The following is a 17491-nucleotide window of genomic DNA, read 5'->3' on the forward strand; positions in this document are numbered from 1 at the left end:
ACTAAGACTTAAAACTTTAAGTAAAGTTTATTAAGTTAATTTTAGGGAACGTTGTGGAGTGAAAGAAGATGTAGTGTCGAGGATTGAGAAAGATATGTTGAGATGGTTTGGGCATATAGAGAGGATGAACGAAAGGAGATAGACGAAACAAGTATGCAAGACGAGTATGGATGGGAGATTTGGAAGGGGTCGACCTCAGCGAACATACCTCAATCAGATTGAGGATGTTTTTAGCAAAGGCCAGCTTAGGAGTACCCTAATTAAGTTAATAACAATGTACCTACCTATATAGTTTAAGTTTAAAAAATTTGGCTCTCAAAAGAAATTTCAATCGTTGTACTGTTGATATTTGGCTCTGTTGACTAATGAGTTTGCCGACCACTGCCCTAACCCATATCCACTTCTGAGAAGTTCCCTCCACTTATTTTGTGGGTGCTGTAACAATCTTGGCTCTGGGCTGGACAAATGGCTTTAGTTGTAGCTATTCAGTATAGGTTCCTCAGACTTCCACACCACAGGGACAGAAGGAAACTATACTGACTCCCCTGACCACTCTAGGCCACTGTGCATCTACTATTAGCAGACACTTCCCTGTGCTCCCTTGCATGCCTGGTTGCACATCGTCATGCTGTGTTTCCTTCCCACTGCTCAGATACCCCAGTCACTCTCAGAACCAGAGATGGCATTCACAGTACTTGCTGGCCACATCCCTTTGTAGGGAAACTGCTTGAACCCACGGCCCTGTTCTCTGAAACAGCCATACCTCAAGCCCTAGTCCCACAGCCACTGCACAACTATAAGGAGTGAGCACAACTGACTCAAGTCTGTCCAAAGCTTGAAAAATAAAGGTGGTTCAATCAGACTCCCTCCTTGGAAATTGTAACTAGGAAACACCGAGAAAAAGACCATCAATGGGAATTAAAGGATGAAATTAAAAGGATGTAAAAGGTGGAAAAAGGCTGTGTGTATTTACAAATTGTGAAGAAGCAGAAAGCATAGGGAAAATAATGACAAGCGGAAGTTATGAGGAAGAAAGGACATCCAGCAAAGCTACTGATAAGAAGAGAAAAGCAGATGTACAGAGAAGCAAGAAAACAGAACACTCAGAACTGCACAGCTGGCCCTGAGCCCTTTCTAATCCATCCTCAGGGGCGTGCGACACAAGGAAGCCTGCTTCTCACATCTATGTGCCCTCACAGCAGCATGACTAATCCCTGAAGACTGGCACTAGCTCACAGTCCTGTCCTCTCTTCTGCTGCCACCATCACAGGAACTTTCATGCCAAGTAGAACCCTGATTCTTGCCTCTGACACCTGCTGTGAACACTCTACATCAGCAGCCCTCCCCCAAATAGGACAGCACAACCCGGCCAAGTTCTGTTTGGCACCCTAAGCAAAACTGCTAGAGCACCATCACCAGCCTGCACCAAGTAATGCTCCACGCACTGCCTGCTGCTCCCCCACCCCTCTGCCATTTCCTGAAGTGGCTGGCCCTGTCACCCTCACTCTCCTCAAATCTTCTCCAGCAACCCTTTGCTGGCAGACTCCCTTGAGAAACTGAGGCTATTAGAAACCTTTACCATCCTGCCCTCAATCATCTATAGCTGTGACAATATTCTAAAATTAAAGGCAGCACCACTTATTCTTGTCCCTTCCTTCCTTCCATTCCCCTAATCTTCATTTTCTCTAGTTGTTGATAAACACAGCTTATAGGCAACCTCTCTCCTATTTTCCAAGCAGCTTACCATCAACACACTATTGTTGTTAATTTAGCTTTAGGTCTCCAGTTAATGCTTCCATTTTACATTGGGGAATATGTGGCTTTGCAGGCTTCCCTCACCCCTCCCGACCCCAGAGTATGGCCAGAATGCAGTCATGGTAGGACAGGGGCATTTTGTGATCAACATGAAATTTAAAACCGTATCTGCAAGTTTTCTCTATCTTTTTTTATTATATATTTTATTACATATTATTTTTTACAGGTATATGAATTGATAGAGGAGGGAAACACAGAGTTGACAAGATACAGTCACACAAAGTCCACCAGCACATTTTTTAAAATGGGAGGATCCACGTAGCCTAATTAAATCCCACCTCTGCTGATCACTATTCATGTCACCTTCCTCCTTAAACTTCAATCAGAATTATTCACTCCCTCTGATGTGGTGGATGGTATTTTAGCTGCCTCCCCTCATCCTGCAGAGGATGCAATGGGAGCTCTAGAGGTAGTTTATGGACTTCAGGGTACAGTACACAGAAAGTAGGACAGTTATTAAAATAATGCTCATTTTAAAAATTTAGTTTGGAAATATGGTACTTTTAGAGACTTAAGCCATTCTGATCTAATTTTTTTTCCACCAGCTTCTAAATTCTATGATCCAAACTTTTGAATTTGGGACTTTTTTTGTAACTTATTACCAGAGCAAGGGATGGACTAGAAAAAAAAGAAATTTTTATTTTTTGAAAGGAAAAAAACATTTAGATGGGGATTAAAAGGACTGGTATAAGCTTTCTCAAAAAAAGGGGGAGGAAGGAATTTGTTCATAATAATATATCTGAGTGTTTTACGAAGTCTTTATAACAATAAGCATGTTAAAGGTATTATCACAGATCTTTCAATTAAATAACAAAGTTAAGTATTATAAAATCAAGTTTTTTACTGGATTCACTTTTTGATTAGGTATTAACAAATAATATATCACAATAAAAATTTTTGATTTTTTTAAATTGATTTCAGAGAGTAAGGGGAGAGAGAGAGGAAGAGATAGAAACATCAATGATGAGAGAGAATCATTGATCAGCTGCCTCCTGCATGCCCCCTACTAGGGATTGAGCCCATAATCTGGGCATGTGCCCTAACCGGGAATCCAACTGTGACCTCCTGGTTCATGGGTTGATGCTCAACTACTAAGCCACACCAGCTGGATAAGAATTTTTTTTTAAGTTTAATATAACTTATAAAGAACTGTAAAATATAAACATATAGATGTGGGGGGAGGGCACGTGTGTGTATCTGTCCATTATTTTTCTAATTCTCAATGATACACTTCCTCTAACTACTGATAGATTTCCCTTCACTGGGAAATGACTCTTTTGGTCATGATAAAATAATCCTGGGTCTTATGTAAAAGTTCTATGATAAACCTGCCGACTTTTCGTTTCCACAAGGGTGGGGTTCTAAGCAGAAGCCAGCTGAGTTAGCTGTGCTCTCTTGTGGAATTCATACTATGTCATACCATAACTTATCAGCCCTAGAATGTACCTTTTACCTTAGTCGATTAAATACCCAAATTTTCAGGTAAGGGCATGGCAGATACATAATTTTAGGGGTGGGCATGAGGAGAGAAATGTTTATTGCCCTTAACTATTTCTTACATACCTGCAAACCACTAAAACACGGAACAAAATAAACCCCTTCAGAATCTTCCAAACTTCTGGCCATTTTTTCAGTCTCAGCAGCATCTGTGAAAAGATCTGCAAACATAAAAACAAACAAACAACAACAAAAAATGTCTAAAACAAAACGAAAAGGTTGAGGAGGAACAAAGTATTGTGTTATATGACCAATATTTACCTGTGTCAACATTTATTATGAATTTAATATGAAAGATTACTCACTTAAAAGGGTCAACACAAAGGCCAATCTATTTGAGTTCCTTTACTTGCCTGGGTTTGGGAGCCCATAGAAGGGCAAGGGAACCAGAGGCCCTCTTAGCTCAGCATGCAGCAGGCCTTACTTTTCCTTTAAAGATATTTAGGCTGTCTAAAAATATAAATTTTAGGTGTGTTTTTGGCATTAAAGTGCATTCTTCTGAAGATTACACCCATTCCAGTTTTTTGATGAAAAGATCTCTCTTGGTCATTAAAATCTAGGGGCCTGGTGCATGGATTCGTGCACTGGTAGGGTCCCTCAGCCTGGCCAGCACCCTCTCGCAATCCGGGACCCCTTGGGGGATGTCAGACTGCAGGTTTTGGCCCAATCCCTGCAGTCCGACATCCTCCAAGGGATGTAGCAGTGCAGGAAGCGGCAGGCAGCCAGGGAGGAGCCAGGGCCAGGCGCTGCTCCTGCTCATCCCAGCCCCACTGCACCTGCCGCTGCCGCTGCTTGGTAGTGCTACCACAGAAGCGGGAGAGGCTTGTGCTGCTGCAGCTGCGCCATGAGCCCAGCTTCTGGCTGAGCAGTGCTCCCGCTATGGGAGTGCACTTATCACCAGGGGGCTGCTCCTACATTGAACATCTGCTCCCTGGTGGTCAGTGCGTGTCATAGCGACCAGTCAACCGGTCAGTCAGTTGCTCAGGCTTTTATATATATAGATAATAACCAAGAGAATCAACTGAAAAACTACGGATCTTAAGGGTTCGATAAGGGGCAGTAACAATTAAATATATCAAAAGTTAACCTTTAAAAAACAACCAGACCAAAAAAAATCAAGATCTAATTCATTTAATATGCTTTTTACTGATATATATATACAGAAAAATGCACAAAGCCCAAGTGTATAGCTGAATGAACTTTCACAATGTGAATATAATAAGCTAACCAACACCCAGATCAAGATACAAATTTCTTTGTTCAACATCATGCTTGTGAGATTCAGTCATTTTGTTACAAGTAGTTGTGCTTCATTCATTCTCACCCTGTAAGGTATTCCACTGTGTGACCATACGCAAATGATTAGACTAGCTATAGTTAATAAACATATGGGTAGTTTCCAGTTTTAGGCTAATAATGAACAGGCCACTTTGAACTTACAGATATTCTTTTTGGTGAACATATGTATACATTATTTGCTATATACCAAGGGATGAAATTGCTAGTCCTAGGAGCTTCACATTTAGGACTAGCTTTAACAGATAACTGTAAACTACACTGAGTGGCCAGATTATTATGACCGGCCAGATTATTATGACCACCCCATCAGTACTTTGTTGGGCCACCTTTTGCCTTCAATGCTGCGGCAATTCTTCTTGGCATTGACTCCACGATATGTTGAAAGGTGATGCAAGGAATCTGACATCATGCCTAATGAATAGCATTGTCCAGTTCTGTGAGATTTGATGGTTGTGGAACCAGCTGCATGATGGCTCTTTTAACTTCATCCCACAAACGCTCAATTGGATTGAGATCTGATGACTGTGGGGGCCACTTAAGCAAGGTAAAGTCTCCCTCATGTTCTTGAAACCACTCCTGCACAATACGAGCACCGTGGCATGGTGCATTGTCTTGTTGGAAGAAGCCATCTCCATTGGGATACGCCATCAACATGATAGGATGAACTTGATCAGCAATGATACTTAGGTATGTTGTGCTATTCAGACATTTATAATGATCTGGCCCTCTAGCAACTTCAGCGCGAAATTATAGCTAATTTGCCTACAAACATCAGGTGGTCATAATAATCTGGCCACTCAGTGTATTTTCCAAAGTGGTTCTACCAATTTAAGACTCCTGTATGGGAGTTCCAGTTACCCCATATTCATGCCAATAATTGATACCGCCTGTGTTTTTCATTTTAGCCATTTTGGTGGTATTGCATGATGGTTAGATTTTGTATTTCTCTGTTTACTAATGAAACTTCAATCCTTTTCATTCATCATTTGCATATCTTTGTTTGTGAAGTGACCCCTAAATGAGATCTGGGACTGACAACATAGATCTGATGAAAAAGCTCAGAAATCAATCATAATAAACATTGCTGCCTTATATAGCCTTTATTAAGTCAGTTTTATTTCTGCATGATTTTTTCTTATGAGAAAGAATTTGACAGCTGTCAGCCAGCTTTCTATACTCTGTCTCTATTCTGCTTATTAGTTCATTTTGTTCATTAGATTCCACATATGAGTAAAATCATATAAGTCTTAAATTCTGATACCTATGAATGTGGCTTTATTTGCAGATGTAATTAGTCAATTTTAGGTCGTACTGGATGAGGATGAGCCCTAATCCACTGACTGGTGTCTTTATTAGAAATCACTGAAAACATAGTCACAGACACACAGGGACAACTCATGTGAAGAGAGAGGCAGAGGCTGGAGGAAAGCAGCTCCAGGCCAAGGAGCTCTAAGGACTGCCAGCCACCACCAGAAGCCAGGAAGAGACAGAAAGCTACCGACACCTTGATATTTGACTTCTTGCTTCCAGACCTGTGAGAGAATAAATTTCTATTGTTTTTAAACCAACAAGAAAAGAAAAAAAAAGAGAGAGAGAGAAAAATAATTGATTAAAGACAAGAAGTTTAAGAAATATCTATATTAAAACTCAAGTTTATGAGGATCATTCAATAATAATTATAAATTTTCTTCAAAATGACAGTTATCAGAACCATAAGTCACATTCACTTGGTCAAAATGTCCAGATAATACATTAAAATGTCTGTAGCACTTCAAAAACTGATATTAAAAAGAAAACATTGGTTTTGAAATCTATACTTACTAAAAAGTCATGTCCAAATGTCTAAATTTCAAAATTGAGATGTGGAAAACATATTGGAGGTCTGGTTTAAAGAACATTTCTGGTAACATGAAGAAATGGGAAAAAACCTAGTTTATCCACATTCTTCACTGGTTCTTCCATTCTTTCTTGAAAAATTTCTCTAACTAATCTTCCATGTGAACTGTTCTCAAATGAGTGTAGACCTCACTCTGTTTCTCCCATAGCATGCAGAGAAGAATCCTGGCTGGGGCTCCTAGCCACGCTATCTGAGGGCTTGAGCAGAAGAACAAGCTTGCAGTTAACACTGGAACTCCAAGTTCTACCAAATTGGTAGGAAGTTCCCTGCATTTTTATTTCCTCCAACATCCTGGCCTAGACTCAGAGACGGCCTGAAACCAGAAACATGTGTCTGTGCACTGGGTGCAAATACGAAGAGCTTCTACATAAGCCCCCTCTTTCTGGTCTGAAGAGCAGGAGTCAGGTGGCCTTTAAAAAATAGAGTGGGGAAGTTATCCTTCTTTATGCGTGTGTGTTTTTCATTCTACCTGAACAAGAGAGGAGGAAGATAGAGACAGGGTGAGAGAGAGAGAAGAGAGAGAGAGGAAATAAGAAGAGAGCCTCAGGGGTCTGTGGGACAGTAAGAAAATGCATAACATTGCTGTCATTTAAATTCCAGAAGACAAAGAATGCACCGCAGAATAACTATTTGCAGAAAAACATGTCTGTAAGCTTCCCACAGAGCAATAAAATGAACAAAACAGAGATGAATTTCAAAGGCATTACACTAAGAAAAAGAAATAGTCTTGGCTGATTCTACTCTGTGAGTCCAGTTACTGTGTACGAGATTGTGGAAGAGGTAAAAGTATAGGGATAGAGGAAAGATTAGTTGCTGCCTGAGATTAGAGTGGGACAGGGATTGACTACAAAGGAGTGACACATGGTAATTTGGGGTTGATGAAAGTGTTTAGTACAATAGTCACAATCCTGATTGTGGTAATGGTTATTCAGTCTATGTAGGTCTTAAAACCAGTAGAAGTATACACCAAAAAAAACCAAACCAAACACAAGCACTTATAAACATATTAGAGGCCCAGTGCATGAAAATTCGTGCACTCGGAGGGGCGAGGGGGCCCCTCAGCCCTGCCTGCGCCCTCTCACAGTCTGGGAGCCCTCGGTCCTTACCACCTGCCTGCTTGCTGCTCCTTAGTGCTGCCTCCGAGGCGGGAGAGGCTCCTGCCACGGCCGCTGCACTCACACAGTTTCTGGTTGAGCAGTGCTCCCCCTGTGGGAGCGCACTGACCACCAGGGGGCAGCTCCTGCATTGAGCGTCTGCCCCCTGGTGGTCAGTGTGCATCATAGCGACCAATCATTCCGCCATTCAGTTGATTTGCATATTACCCTTTTATTATATAGATTAGAAATAGCATATAGACATAGTATAAAGACAGACTGAGTATGACGGTGGTTTCACAGATGTATACTTTGTCAATACTCACTGAATGCTCTAAAAAGGTTAATTTAATTACATGTAATTTACATGTCAATAAAGTTGATTTAAAGTGATTTTTTTTCTCAAAAAGAGGGAAAGAAATTCAACTTCACTCATAAGAGAAATGCCATTTAAACACTGAGATGTATTTCTCACCCGTCTAGGTTGGCAAAAATTCAAAAGCTTGATAATATATAAGACTTCTACTTCAGCCTCCAACTTCTGCAGTTCATCCAACCAGATCATTTGATTATGCAAAAGACACTGAAAAAGGAGGCTGTGGGGAAACAGTCACATATATTTCTGGAAATAAAAAATTAAACAATTCCTATGGAGGGGAATTGACAATATCTTAACAAAACTACAATGCATTAGTCCTCTGACACAGCAATCCCACTTCTGAGAATTTATTCTTAAGACACACCTTCCACAACATAAAAACACGTATGTGCAACGTTATTCACTGCAGCATTATTTACATTTTGAAAATATCAGAAACTCCTCAAATGTCCAAATATAGGCTATTTGCTGGCTAAGCTATGTACATACACGTAATGGAATACTATGCAGCTGTGAAACAATGACAATCCCTATGAATTGATATGAAGTAATTCCCAGAATATATTTTTAAGTGAAAATGGCAAAATACAAAAGAGCACAGATAGGTTACCTTTTATGTAAGAAAGGGGACGGGGGGCAGGATAAGAAAACATGCATGTATCTTCATGTTTTTGCAAAAAGAAATATAAAGGATAAACCAAAAACAAATGAAATGATTGTCTACAAGAGATGGAGAGACAGGATGAAGAGATGGGGAGCGAGTCACTCCTTGAAGCGCACCTTATGGTTTTTTAAAATTATATGTATATTTTTATTTCAGAGAGGAAGAGGGAGAGAGAGACAGAAACATCAATGATGAGAATCACTGATCAGCTGCCTCCTGCATGCACGCTCCCCACTAGGGGTTGAGCCCGTAACTCGGGCTGTGCCCTGATTGGGAATCAAACTGTGACCACCTGGGTAATGGGTTGACACTCAACCACTGAGCCATGCTGGCCGGGCCACATGTTATGGTTTTAACTAAGGGAATCATGTTGAAATTCCACATTTAAAAAGTTAAATAATGTTTTTAAAAAGGATGCAGAGAGGGTTAAAAATTAAGACTGAATGATAATAGAAACAAATGAACCCAATCCATTTCAAATTAACAAAATCACTAAAGGAAGAAGAAAAAGAACTAATCTAAGTAACTTTTGAAAAGTGTGCTTTGACCATATATCCTTGATATAAAAGAAAATCCCTGAACATCATCGTGAACAAATTCATCTTGTTTTACTGGTATGGGTCGAGTAATACTGAAACTTTTTGTGTATATTTTGAGATTCAGCAGGTGAGTATATAATATTGATGTTGTTCTCAATGTAGAAAAAGGGAGACAAAAATATAGAAAAGGGAAAGAAAAGCAAGAATCCTTAGGGGCTAGACTTGAATTGGAGTTACAATATAAACTCAAAGATTTTCACATATGCATGCTTGCGTATCTGTTCCTCTCTCCCTCCTCCCTCCCCCCACCTCTTTCTCTCTCTCTCTCTCTCTCTCTCTCTCTCTCTCTCACACACACACACACACACACACACACGCACGCACGCACGCGAGCGCGCGCACACACAGTTCTGCTGTAAGGGCCTAGAAGCAATGACACTTCACTCATTGTGTTTAAATACCATTTTCCACTAAAAGGAATAAGGACTCAATGGAAAGGTGGCTAATTCCAGGGCAGGTGTAAGAAAAACACAAGAGGAGCTCTGTACCATTAACTAAGAACATGCTCAGAAAATAATAGATACATTTAAAAGGCAGAAGCCAGTATGAGGGGATTCTCACTAGCCAAATTTGCAACCATTTGAGCATGAAAATAAATAAAAACTATAAAAATTATAGTCTGAAGTTCAAGGAAATAAACCATGAGTTTATACCAATAATAAAGAGGGGAGAAGGAAAAGTTCTTCCTTCTACACCAGAAGGCTCCCTGATAAACACAGAGGCAATAAGGAAGTTAGAAAACACCATTTGCAACCATCAGTGTGAAGAAGGATGCAGGCTAGGCAAGAATCATTAATGACTGCTAAATTTTGGGGAATCTAAGTTTGAAAGTATTTCCCTACATTATTTATTACAAAAAGAAAAACAGTAACTATACAGTGGGCTTATGGACTTAAACAGAACCAAAATAAGACTAATGGATACTTTGCATCTCCATGTATATATTCTGAGAAGGACACAGTATCTATCACTAACATAGGATTTCAGCCAAAACTACATAGCCTGGATCTAGTCATGAGAAATCCAAATTGAAAGACATTTAAAAAAATAACTGGCCTATATTTAAAAAGAAAATGTCAATGTCATGAAAAAAAATTTGAGGAAAATATTCCTGATTAAATGAAATTATACAATAAGCAATCCTGGACTGCGTCTTGTATTTTAAAAAGTTACCATGAAGGACATTACTGGGGCATCTGACAAAACTGGAAAATGGACTATAAATTTGATGAAAGTATTATATTCAACTAGAGGCCCGGTGCATGAAATTCATGCATGGGTAGGGTCCCTAGGCCTGGCCAGAGATCAGGGCCAATTGGGGCCTTCCAGCTGCCGACCAGGGCCTTCCTTCCCCTTCCTTCCCCTGCTGCTGGCCAGGGCCTTCCTTCGTTCCGTGCTGCCTCCTGGTGGTCAACACACATCACAGTGAGCGATCGAACTCCCAGTCTCCCGGTCGAACTCCTGAGGGGACACTTTGCATATTAAGCTTTTATATATATAAAGTTGTTATATTTTTGAAGTTAATAACTATATTTTAGGTATGTAAGGCAATATTCTTATTTTTAGGAAATAGAGAGAGGAAAAGGAACATGAAGTATGCAACCTTTTCTCAAAGAGCTCAGAAAATTATAGAGATATTTATCTATTCTATAGCACATAGGATGGATGGATATATGGATGGATGGTAGGTAAGTAGATAGATAAAGCAATCATGGTAAATCTGAGTAAAGGATATATAAGAGTTTTGTACTACTCTTACAAATTTAAGTTTGAAATTATTTCAAAATAAAAAGTTAAAACAGCCTCTCAGGAGGCTGCGGGGAGTAGCAGCAGCTAGGTGCCCAGCCTCACTGCAGCTCCACTGCATGGTCCTGCCCACTTGTCAGAGGAGCATCCCAGGCTGCACTGTGGTGGGGTACCCACGCGCACCCCGCCCCAGACACCGTGTGCCTAAGTGGACACCTGAGCGATCCTGTGAGCCTGCAGCAGACACAGATGGGATACTGTGCACCTCCAATGGACACTGGCGGGACCTCTGCCACGTGGCATGCACCCAGCCGGACTTTACATGCCCGATGGGGAACCAGCCTGGACCTGGGAGACTGCTGCTGATCCAGCAGGACTTGCGCTCTTGCTGTGTACTCACCCACCGCCACCACTACTGTGCTGCCACCACCAATGCACTGCCACTGCTGCCCTAGAGTCCAGATGCTTGGCTCCACCACCAGGGCTGGGGAAGAGGAACTGCGCTAGGTGGATGTAGCCTCCCCTGATCTGGACCTATTATAACTGAGGACCTGAGGAGACTGAAGAGCCTTCAGATCTGTGGATGAGACAGGATGGGCTGGGACTAAGAGAGAAGGCCCTGAAGGCACTGGCTGTGGAGACTGCGGAGTGGGTGCAGCAGTGGAAGCCTGGGGCTGAAGTCCCAGGATAGAGCAGCACCAGTACCCCACCACAGTGCAGCCTGGGATGCTCCTCTGAAAAGTGGGCAGGACCATGCAGTGGAGCTCAGAGCCAGGCTACATGGAGGACTGAATCTGGGGGACCCTCTATTTCTTGGAGGAACTTGTGCTGATAAGCAGAAAGTGGGCTTGACAGTAGGATAGGAAGGAGGATCAGCCCAGCCACCTGGAACACAGGGGAGGTGCCCTTTTTCCCACCAGCAAAATAGCTGCTTCTGACCCGACCTGCAGAGACCTGAGGCAAGGGGGGACTGCAGCGACCTGAGGCAAGGGGGAACACCTCAGGGCAGAAAATTTGTGCCCCTACAAGTGGCAGAGAGGAGGTGCCAGCAAACCAGGCAGAGCTGAGACATTAGAAGGACAGGAAAGGCCCAACCAGCCCCATACAAAATACTAGCACCACCTCCAGCATGAGCCTGATACCTCTACAGAGCCTAGCTCCATGGGGGAAGGGAGAACAGCTCAAAACAGAGACGATCAAGGTGTGATACTCAAGGCAGACCCAGCCTCTAGGCCAGCGGTTCTCAACCTGTGGGTCGCCAACCTGTGGGTCGCAACCCCTTTGGGGGTCGAACGACCCTTTCACAGGGGTCACCTAAGACCATCAGAAAACACATATATAATTACATATTGTTTTTGTGATTAATCACTATGCTTTAATTATGTTCAATTTATAACTATAAAAATACATCCTGCATATCAGATATTTACATTACGATTCATAACAGTAGCAAAATTACAGTTATGAAGTAGCAACGAAAATAATTTTATGGTTGGGGGTCACCACAACATGAGGAACTGTATTAAAGGGTCACAGCCTAGGCCAGTGATGGCGAACCTTTTGAGCTCGGAGTGTCAGCATTTTGAAAACCCTAACTTAACTCTGGTGCCGTGTCAAATATAGAAATTTTTTGATATCTGCAACCATAGTAAAACAAAGACTTATATTTTGATATTTATTTTATATATTTAAATGCCATTTAACAAAGAAAAATCAACCAAAAAAATGAGTTCGCGTGTCACAGGTTCGCCATCACTGGCCTAGGAAGCCCCACCTGCTGGACTACTAGGAGCTTCAACCTATCGGACCTCAGTTAGGCTGCTCAGGGCCAGAAGGGTCAGTGACTCACATTGGCCTCCAGGATAGATCCAGCAAGGGACCACATTCAACATCAGTGTAAAATCCAGTGAGCCCCACAAATAGCTATCCAAAGGTTTTTGAGTGTGTGTGTGTGTGTGTGTGTGTGATTTTTGTTTTGTGTGTATGTGTGGCTCCTTTTTTGTTTTTTGGTGTTTCTTTTTTCCCCTTTTTTCTTCTCTTTTTTCTTTCATACCAATAATTTTTCTCCTTTGATTCTATTCTATTTTTGTCTCTTTTTATTGTTATTATTAATTTTTATTTTATTTTTCTCTTCTTTCCATGTTACTTATCCTACCTATATCTTAATATATCCATTATTACTATGTTTTAAATTCATTATTATTACTACATTTATTTTCTGTTTCCTTTTCTTTTTTCATCCTATACTAGTTCTTTTAGCTTCCTCCTTGCTTCTATAATGTCATTTTTTCTTCTTCTTTCTCCCTTTTTCTTTATATCTCCTGTAATTCTTTGGCCATGTGTCCTTTAGTATTCCTTTTATTTTTTCTTTGTTTTACTTTCTCTTATTTTTCATTCCTAATCTTTCCTGTTGTTGATTTGTGTAGCTTGATTTTTATGGTGCTTTAGGTTGGGTTTGTTGTGTCTTGTTCTGTCCTGTCAGCACCTGAATGACAGCTGGCATGGCGATGTTGGGATTGAGCCTCACTGTCAGCAAGTTGGAGGGGAGATCCCTCCCATGAACAGGATATAAACAATCAAGTCCCAATTAAAATAGGAGAGCTCAAATAATGCACACCAGAGAATTCATAGAGCATCCAGCTCAGGAGATCAAAGAGACTGCACCACTGGGCCCCTCAAGACACTTTCTACATAAGGCCATCCCACAAAGACTAGGAGGCATCAAAGTTCTATCTAATAAGTAGAAACAAATACAAAGAGACAGCTAAAATGGGTAAACAAAGAAACATCCCTCTAATGAAAGAAAAGAAGGAATCTCCAGAAAAAGAACTAAATAAAATGGAGGAAAGCAACCTAACAGACATGCAGTTCAAAGTAATCATTATAAAGACACTTAAAGAGCTTAGTAAAAATTACAAGGAACTCAGTGGAAACTACAAAACCATGAAAAAGGAAATAGAAATAATAACCAGAACTAGACAGAAATGAAGAATATATCTGACACCAAAAACACACTGGAGGAGTTAAAAGTAGATTGGATAAAGCAGAGGATGGAATCAGTGATTTTGGAAGATAAGGTAGAAATAAATACCCAATTAGGGCAGCAAATAGAAAAAAGAATTAAAAAGCAGGAAGCTAGCTTAAGGGAGATCTGGGACAATGTGAAATGTAACAACATCCGCATCAGAGGAATACCAGAAAGGGGAAAATGTGAGCAAGAAACAGAGAACCTGTTTCAAGAAATAATGACAGAAAACTTCCCTGCCCTGGTGAAGGAAAATGTAACACAAGTTCAGGAGGCACAAAATCCCAATCAAGATGAACCCAAAGACATCCACATCTAGACACCTCATAATTAAAATGGCAAATGTAAAGACAAAGAAAGAATCTTTTTTTAAGCTAGTGTTTATTTAACACTTAATGCATAATAAATATTGTGCTCTTTTTATTTTTCAATTACAGTTGAAATACAACATCCTATATAATAAAAGGCTAATATGCAAATTGTCCCCTCGTGAGTTCAACCCACAGGGAGTTTGACAGCTCACTATGACATGCTCTAACCACCAGTGAGTGGCACGGAATAAAGGAAGGCTCTGGCCAGCAGCTGGCAGCCAGGGGAAGTAAGGCCCCGATTGGCCCTGATTGCCGGCAAGGCCTAGGGATCCTGCCCATGCATGAATTTTGTGCACCGAACCTCTAGTTATTTTATATTGTTTCAGGTGTTTAGCATAGTGGTTAGACAAATATATAATTGATATAGTGATCCCCCTGATAATTTTAGTCCCTGCCTGGTACAATACATAGTTACTACAGATATTGTGCTCTTCACATGCACTATTTCATTTAAGCCATCTTTATGAAACATATTCATCATTTTACTGATGAGGAAACAGGCTTAGAGAGATTAACTCACTTAAGTTTCATGCAGTGTAGTCTAGTGCTCTTCATATAAGACATATCACATTAGTTTTCTTAGTCATAGATTTTTTTCCTTGCTTGTCAGTTTATTTTGTTTATTAGATTCCACATAATAATCTCTAGATCCATCCATGCTGTCTCACAAAGGAAGAATCTTAAAGGCAGCAAAAGAGTAGACAGAAACTTACCTACAAAGGAGTTCCCATTAGAATGTCAGAAGAATTCTCAGTACAAACATGTCATGCCAGAAGTGTTATCAAGGGCCTAAATGCAAGATTATTGTATCCAACAAGCCTATCATTTAAAATTGAAGATGAAATAAAAAGCTTTCCAGACAAAAAAGGTTAAAGGAGTATATTACCACCAAACCAGTGATATAAGAAATGTTAAAGGAACTGCTTTAAGACGAAGAAAAGGAGAGAAATGATCATAGCATAAAGAAAATTAAAATGGAAATAAATAAATAACTATCAATAATAACCTTAAATGTAAATGGATTAAATACTTCAATCAAAATACATAGGGTGACTGAATAGATAAGAAAACATGCCCATACATAAGCTGTCTACAAGAGACCCACTTCAGAACAAAAGACTCACACAAAATGAAAGTGAAGGGGTGAAAAAAAAATATTTCATGCAAATGGAAAGGAAACAAAAGCTGGGGTAGCTATACAAATATCTGACAAAATAGACTTCAAAACAAAAGCCATAACCAAAGACAAAGAAAGCCACTACATAATACTAAAGGGAATGATTCAACAAGAAAATATAACCCTTGTAAATATATACACACCCAAAATAGGAGCACCTAAATATATTAAACAAACAAACAAACAAAAAACCCCAAAACTCTTGATGGACTTTTAAGGAGAGGTTGACAGCAATACAGTCATAGTAGGAAATTTTAATACCCCAATGGCATTACTGGATAGATCTTCCAGACAAAAAAATCAACAAGGAAACAAAGGCCTTAAATGACACACTAGATCAGATGGACCTAACTGATATTTACAGAACATTTCACCCCAAAGCAAGAAAATATACATTCTTCTCAAGTGCACATGAAACATTCTCAAAGATAGACTACTTGTTGGGACACAAAACAAGTCTATGCAAATTCAAGAAGACAGATATCATACCAAGCATCTTCTTGGATCACAATAGCATGAAGTTAGAAATCAACTATAATAAAATAATTCAAAAACACTCAAATACATGGAGGCTAAATAGCATGTTATTAAACAATGAATGGGTTACCAATGAGATCAAGCAAGAAGTTAAAACCTTCTTTGAAACAAATGAAAATGAATACACAACCACCCAAAACCTCTGGGACACAGCAAAAGCAGTCCTGTGATGGAAGTTCATAGCATTACTCGCCTATCTCAAGAATCAAGAAAACGCACTAATAAACGATCTAACCCTGCAACTAAATGAATTGGAAAGAGAACAGCAAGAAAAGCCCAGAGGATACAACTAAACAAATTGGAAAGAGAACAGAAAGAAAAGCCCAGAGGAAGTAGAAGAAGAAAATAATAAAGAGCAGAGTGGAAATAAATGATATAGAAGCAAAAAAAAAAAAAAATCAATGAATCCAAGAGCTGGTTCTTTGAAAAGATAAACAAGATTGTTGAACCCCCTAGCCAGACTCATCAAGAAACAAAGAGGGAGGACCCAAATAAATAAAAGCAGAAATGAAAGAGGTGATATAATAGTAACAATGGACACCACACAGAAATAAAAAAGATTGTAAGCAAATACAATGAACAACTATATGCCAACAAACTGGACAACCTGGGTGAAATGGACAAATTCCTAGAAACATACAAACTTCCAAAACTAAATCAGGAAGAATCAGAAAAGCTGAATAGGCCAATAACAACTTATGAAATTAAAATAGTAATTTAAAAATTCCAGGCAAACAAAAGTCCTGGACCAGATGAATTTATAGGAGAATTATACTAAACATTCAAAGAAACATGTCAGGCCAGAAGTGTTAGCACCTATGCCCCTCAAACTATTCCAATGGAATACTATGCAGCTATTTTTTTTCTCTCTTTTCAAAAATTTTTTTATTAAGTTATTCCATATGTGTCCTTATCCCCACATTACCCCCATCACCCCCACTCATGTCCTCACCCCCCTGTTGTCTGTGTCCATTTGTTAGCCCTATATGCTTGCATATAAGTCCTTTGGTTGATCTCTCCCCCTTACCCCCATCCTCCACTACATTCCCTCTGAGGTTTGACGGATTGATCGATGCTTCTCTGTCTCTGGATCTGTTTTTGTTCATCAGTTTATGTTGTTCATTATATTCCATAAATGAGTGAGATCATGTGGTATTTATCTTTCTCTGACTAGCTTATTTCACTTAGCATAATGCTCTCCAGTTCCATCCATGCTGTTGCAAATGGTAAGAACTCCTTTTTTACCACAGCGTAGTATTCCATTGTATAGATATACCACAGTTTTTTAATCCATTCATCAACTGATGGGCACTTAGGCTGTCCAAATCTTAGCTATGGTGAATTGTGCTGCTATGAAAATAGGGGTGCACATAACCTTTCTAATTGGTGTT

At 40.0% G+C, this 17491-nt stretch overlaps 1 protein-coding gene across 5 annotated transcripts in view; it reads right to left on the bottom strand.

The window, feature by feature from the left end:
- Positions 1–17491, bottom strand: part of GK5 (glycerol kinase 5 (putative)) — a 132054-nt gene that overhangs the window by 39698 nt on the left and 74865 nt on the right. For all 5 annotated transcript variants that reach the window (XR_002828495.1, XM_023751449.1, XM_023751450.1 and 2 more), the window contains one exon: positions 3379–3473. Coding sequence is in view for 4 of the 5 variants with exons in the window: in XM_023751449.1 (XP_023607217.1) it covers positions 3379–3473 (95 nt within the window). In the remaining variant the exon portion in view is untranslated. The remainder of the gene's footprint in view (positions 1–3378; positions 3474–17491) is intronic.

This window comes from Myotis lucifugus, unplaced genomic scaffold (genome assembly GCF_000147115.1).
Source record: "Myotis lucifugus unplaced genomic scaffold, Myoluc2.0 scaffold_21, whole genome shotgun sequence".
NCBI classification, from domain to species: domain Eukaryota; kingdom Metazoa; phylum Chordata; class Mammalia; order Chiroptera; family Vespertilionidae; genus Myotis; species Myotis lucifugus.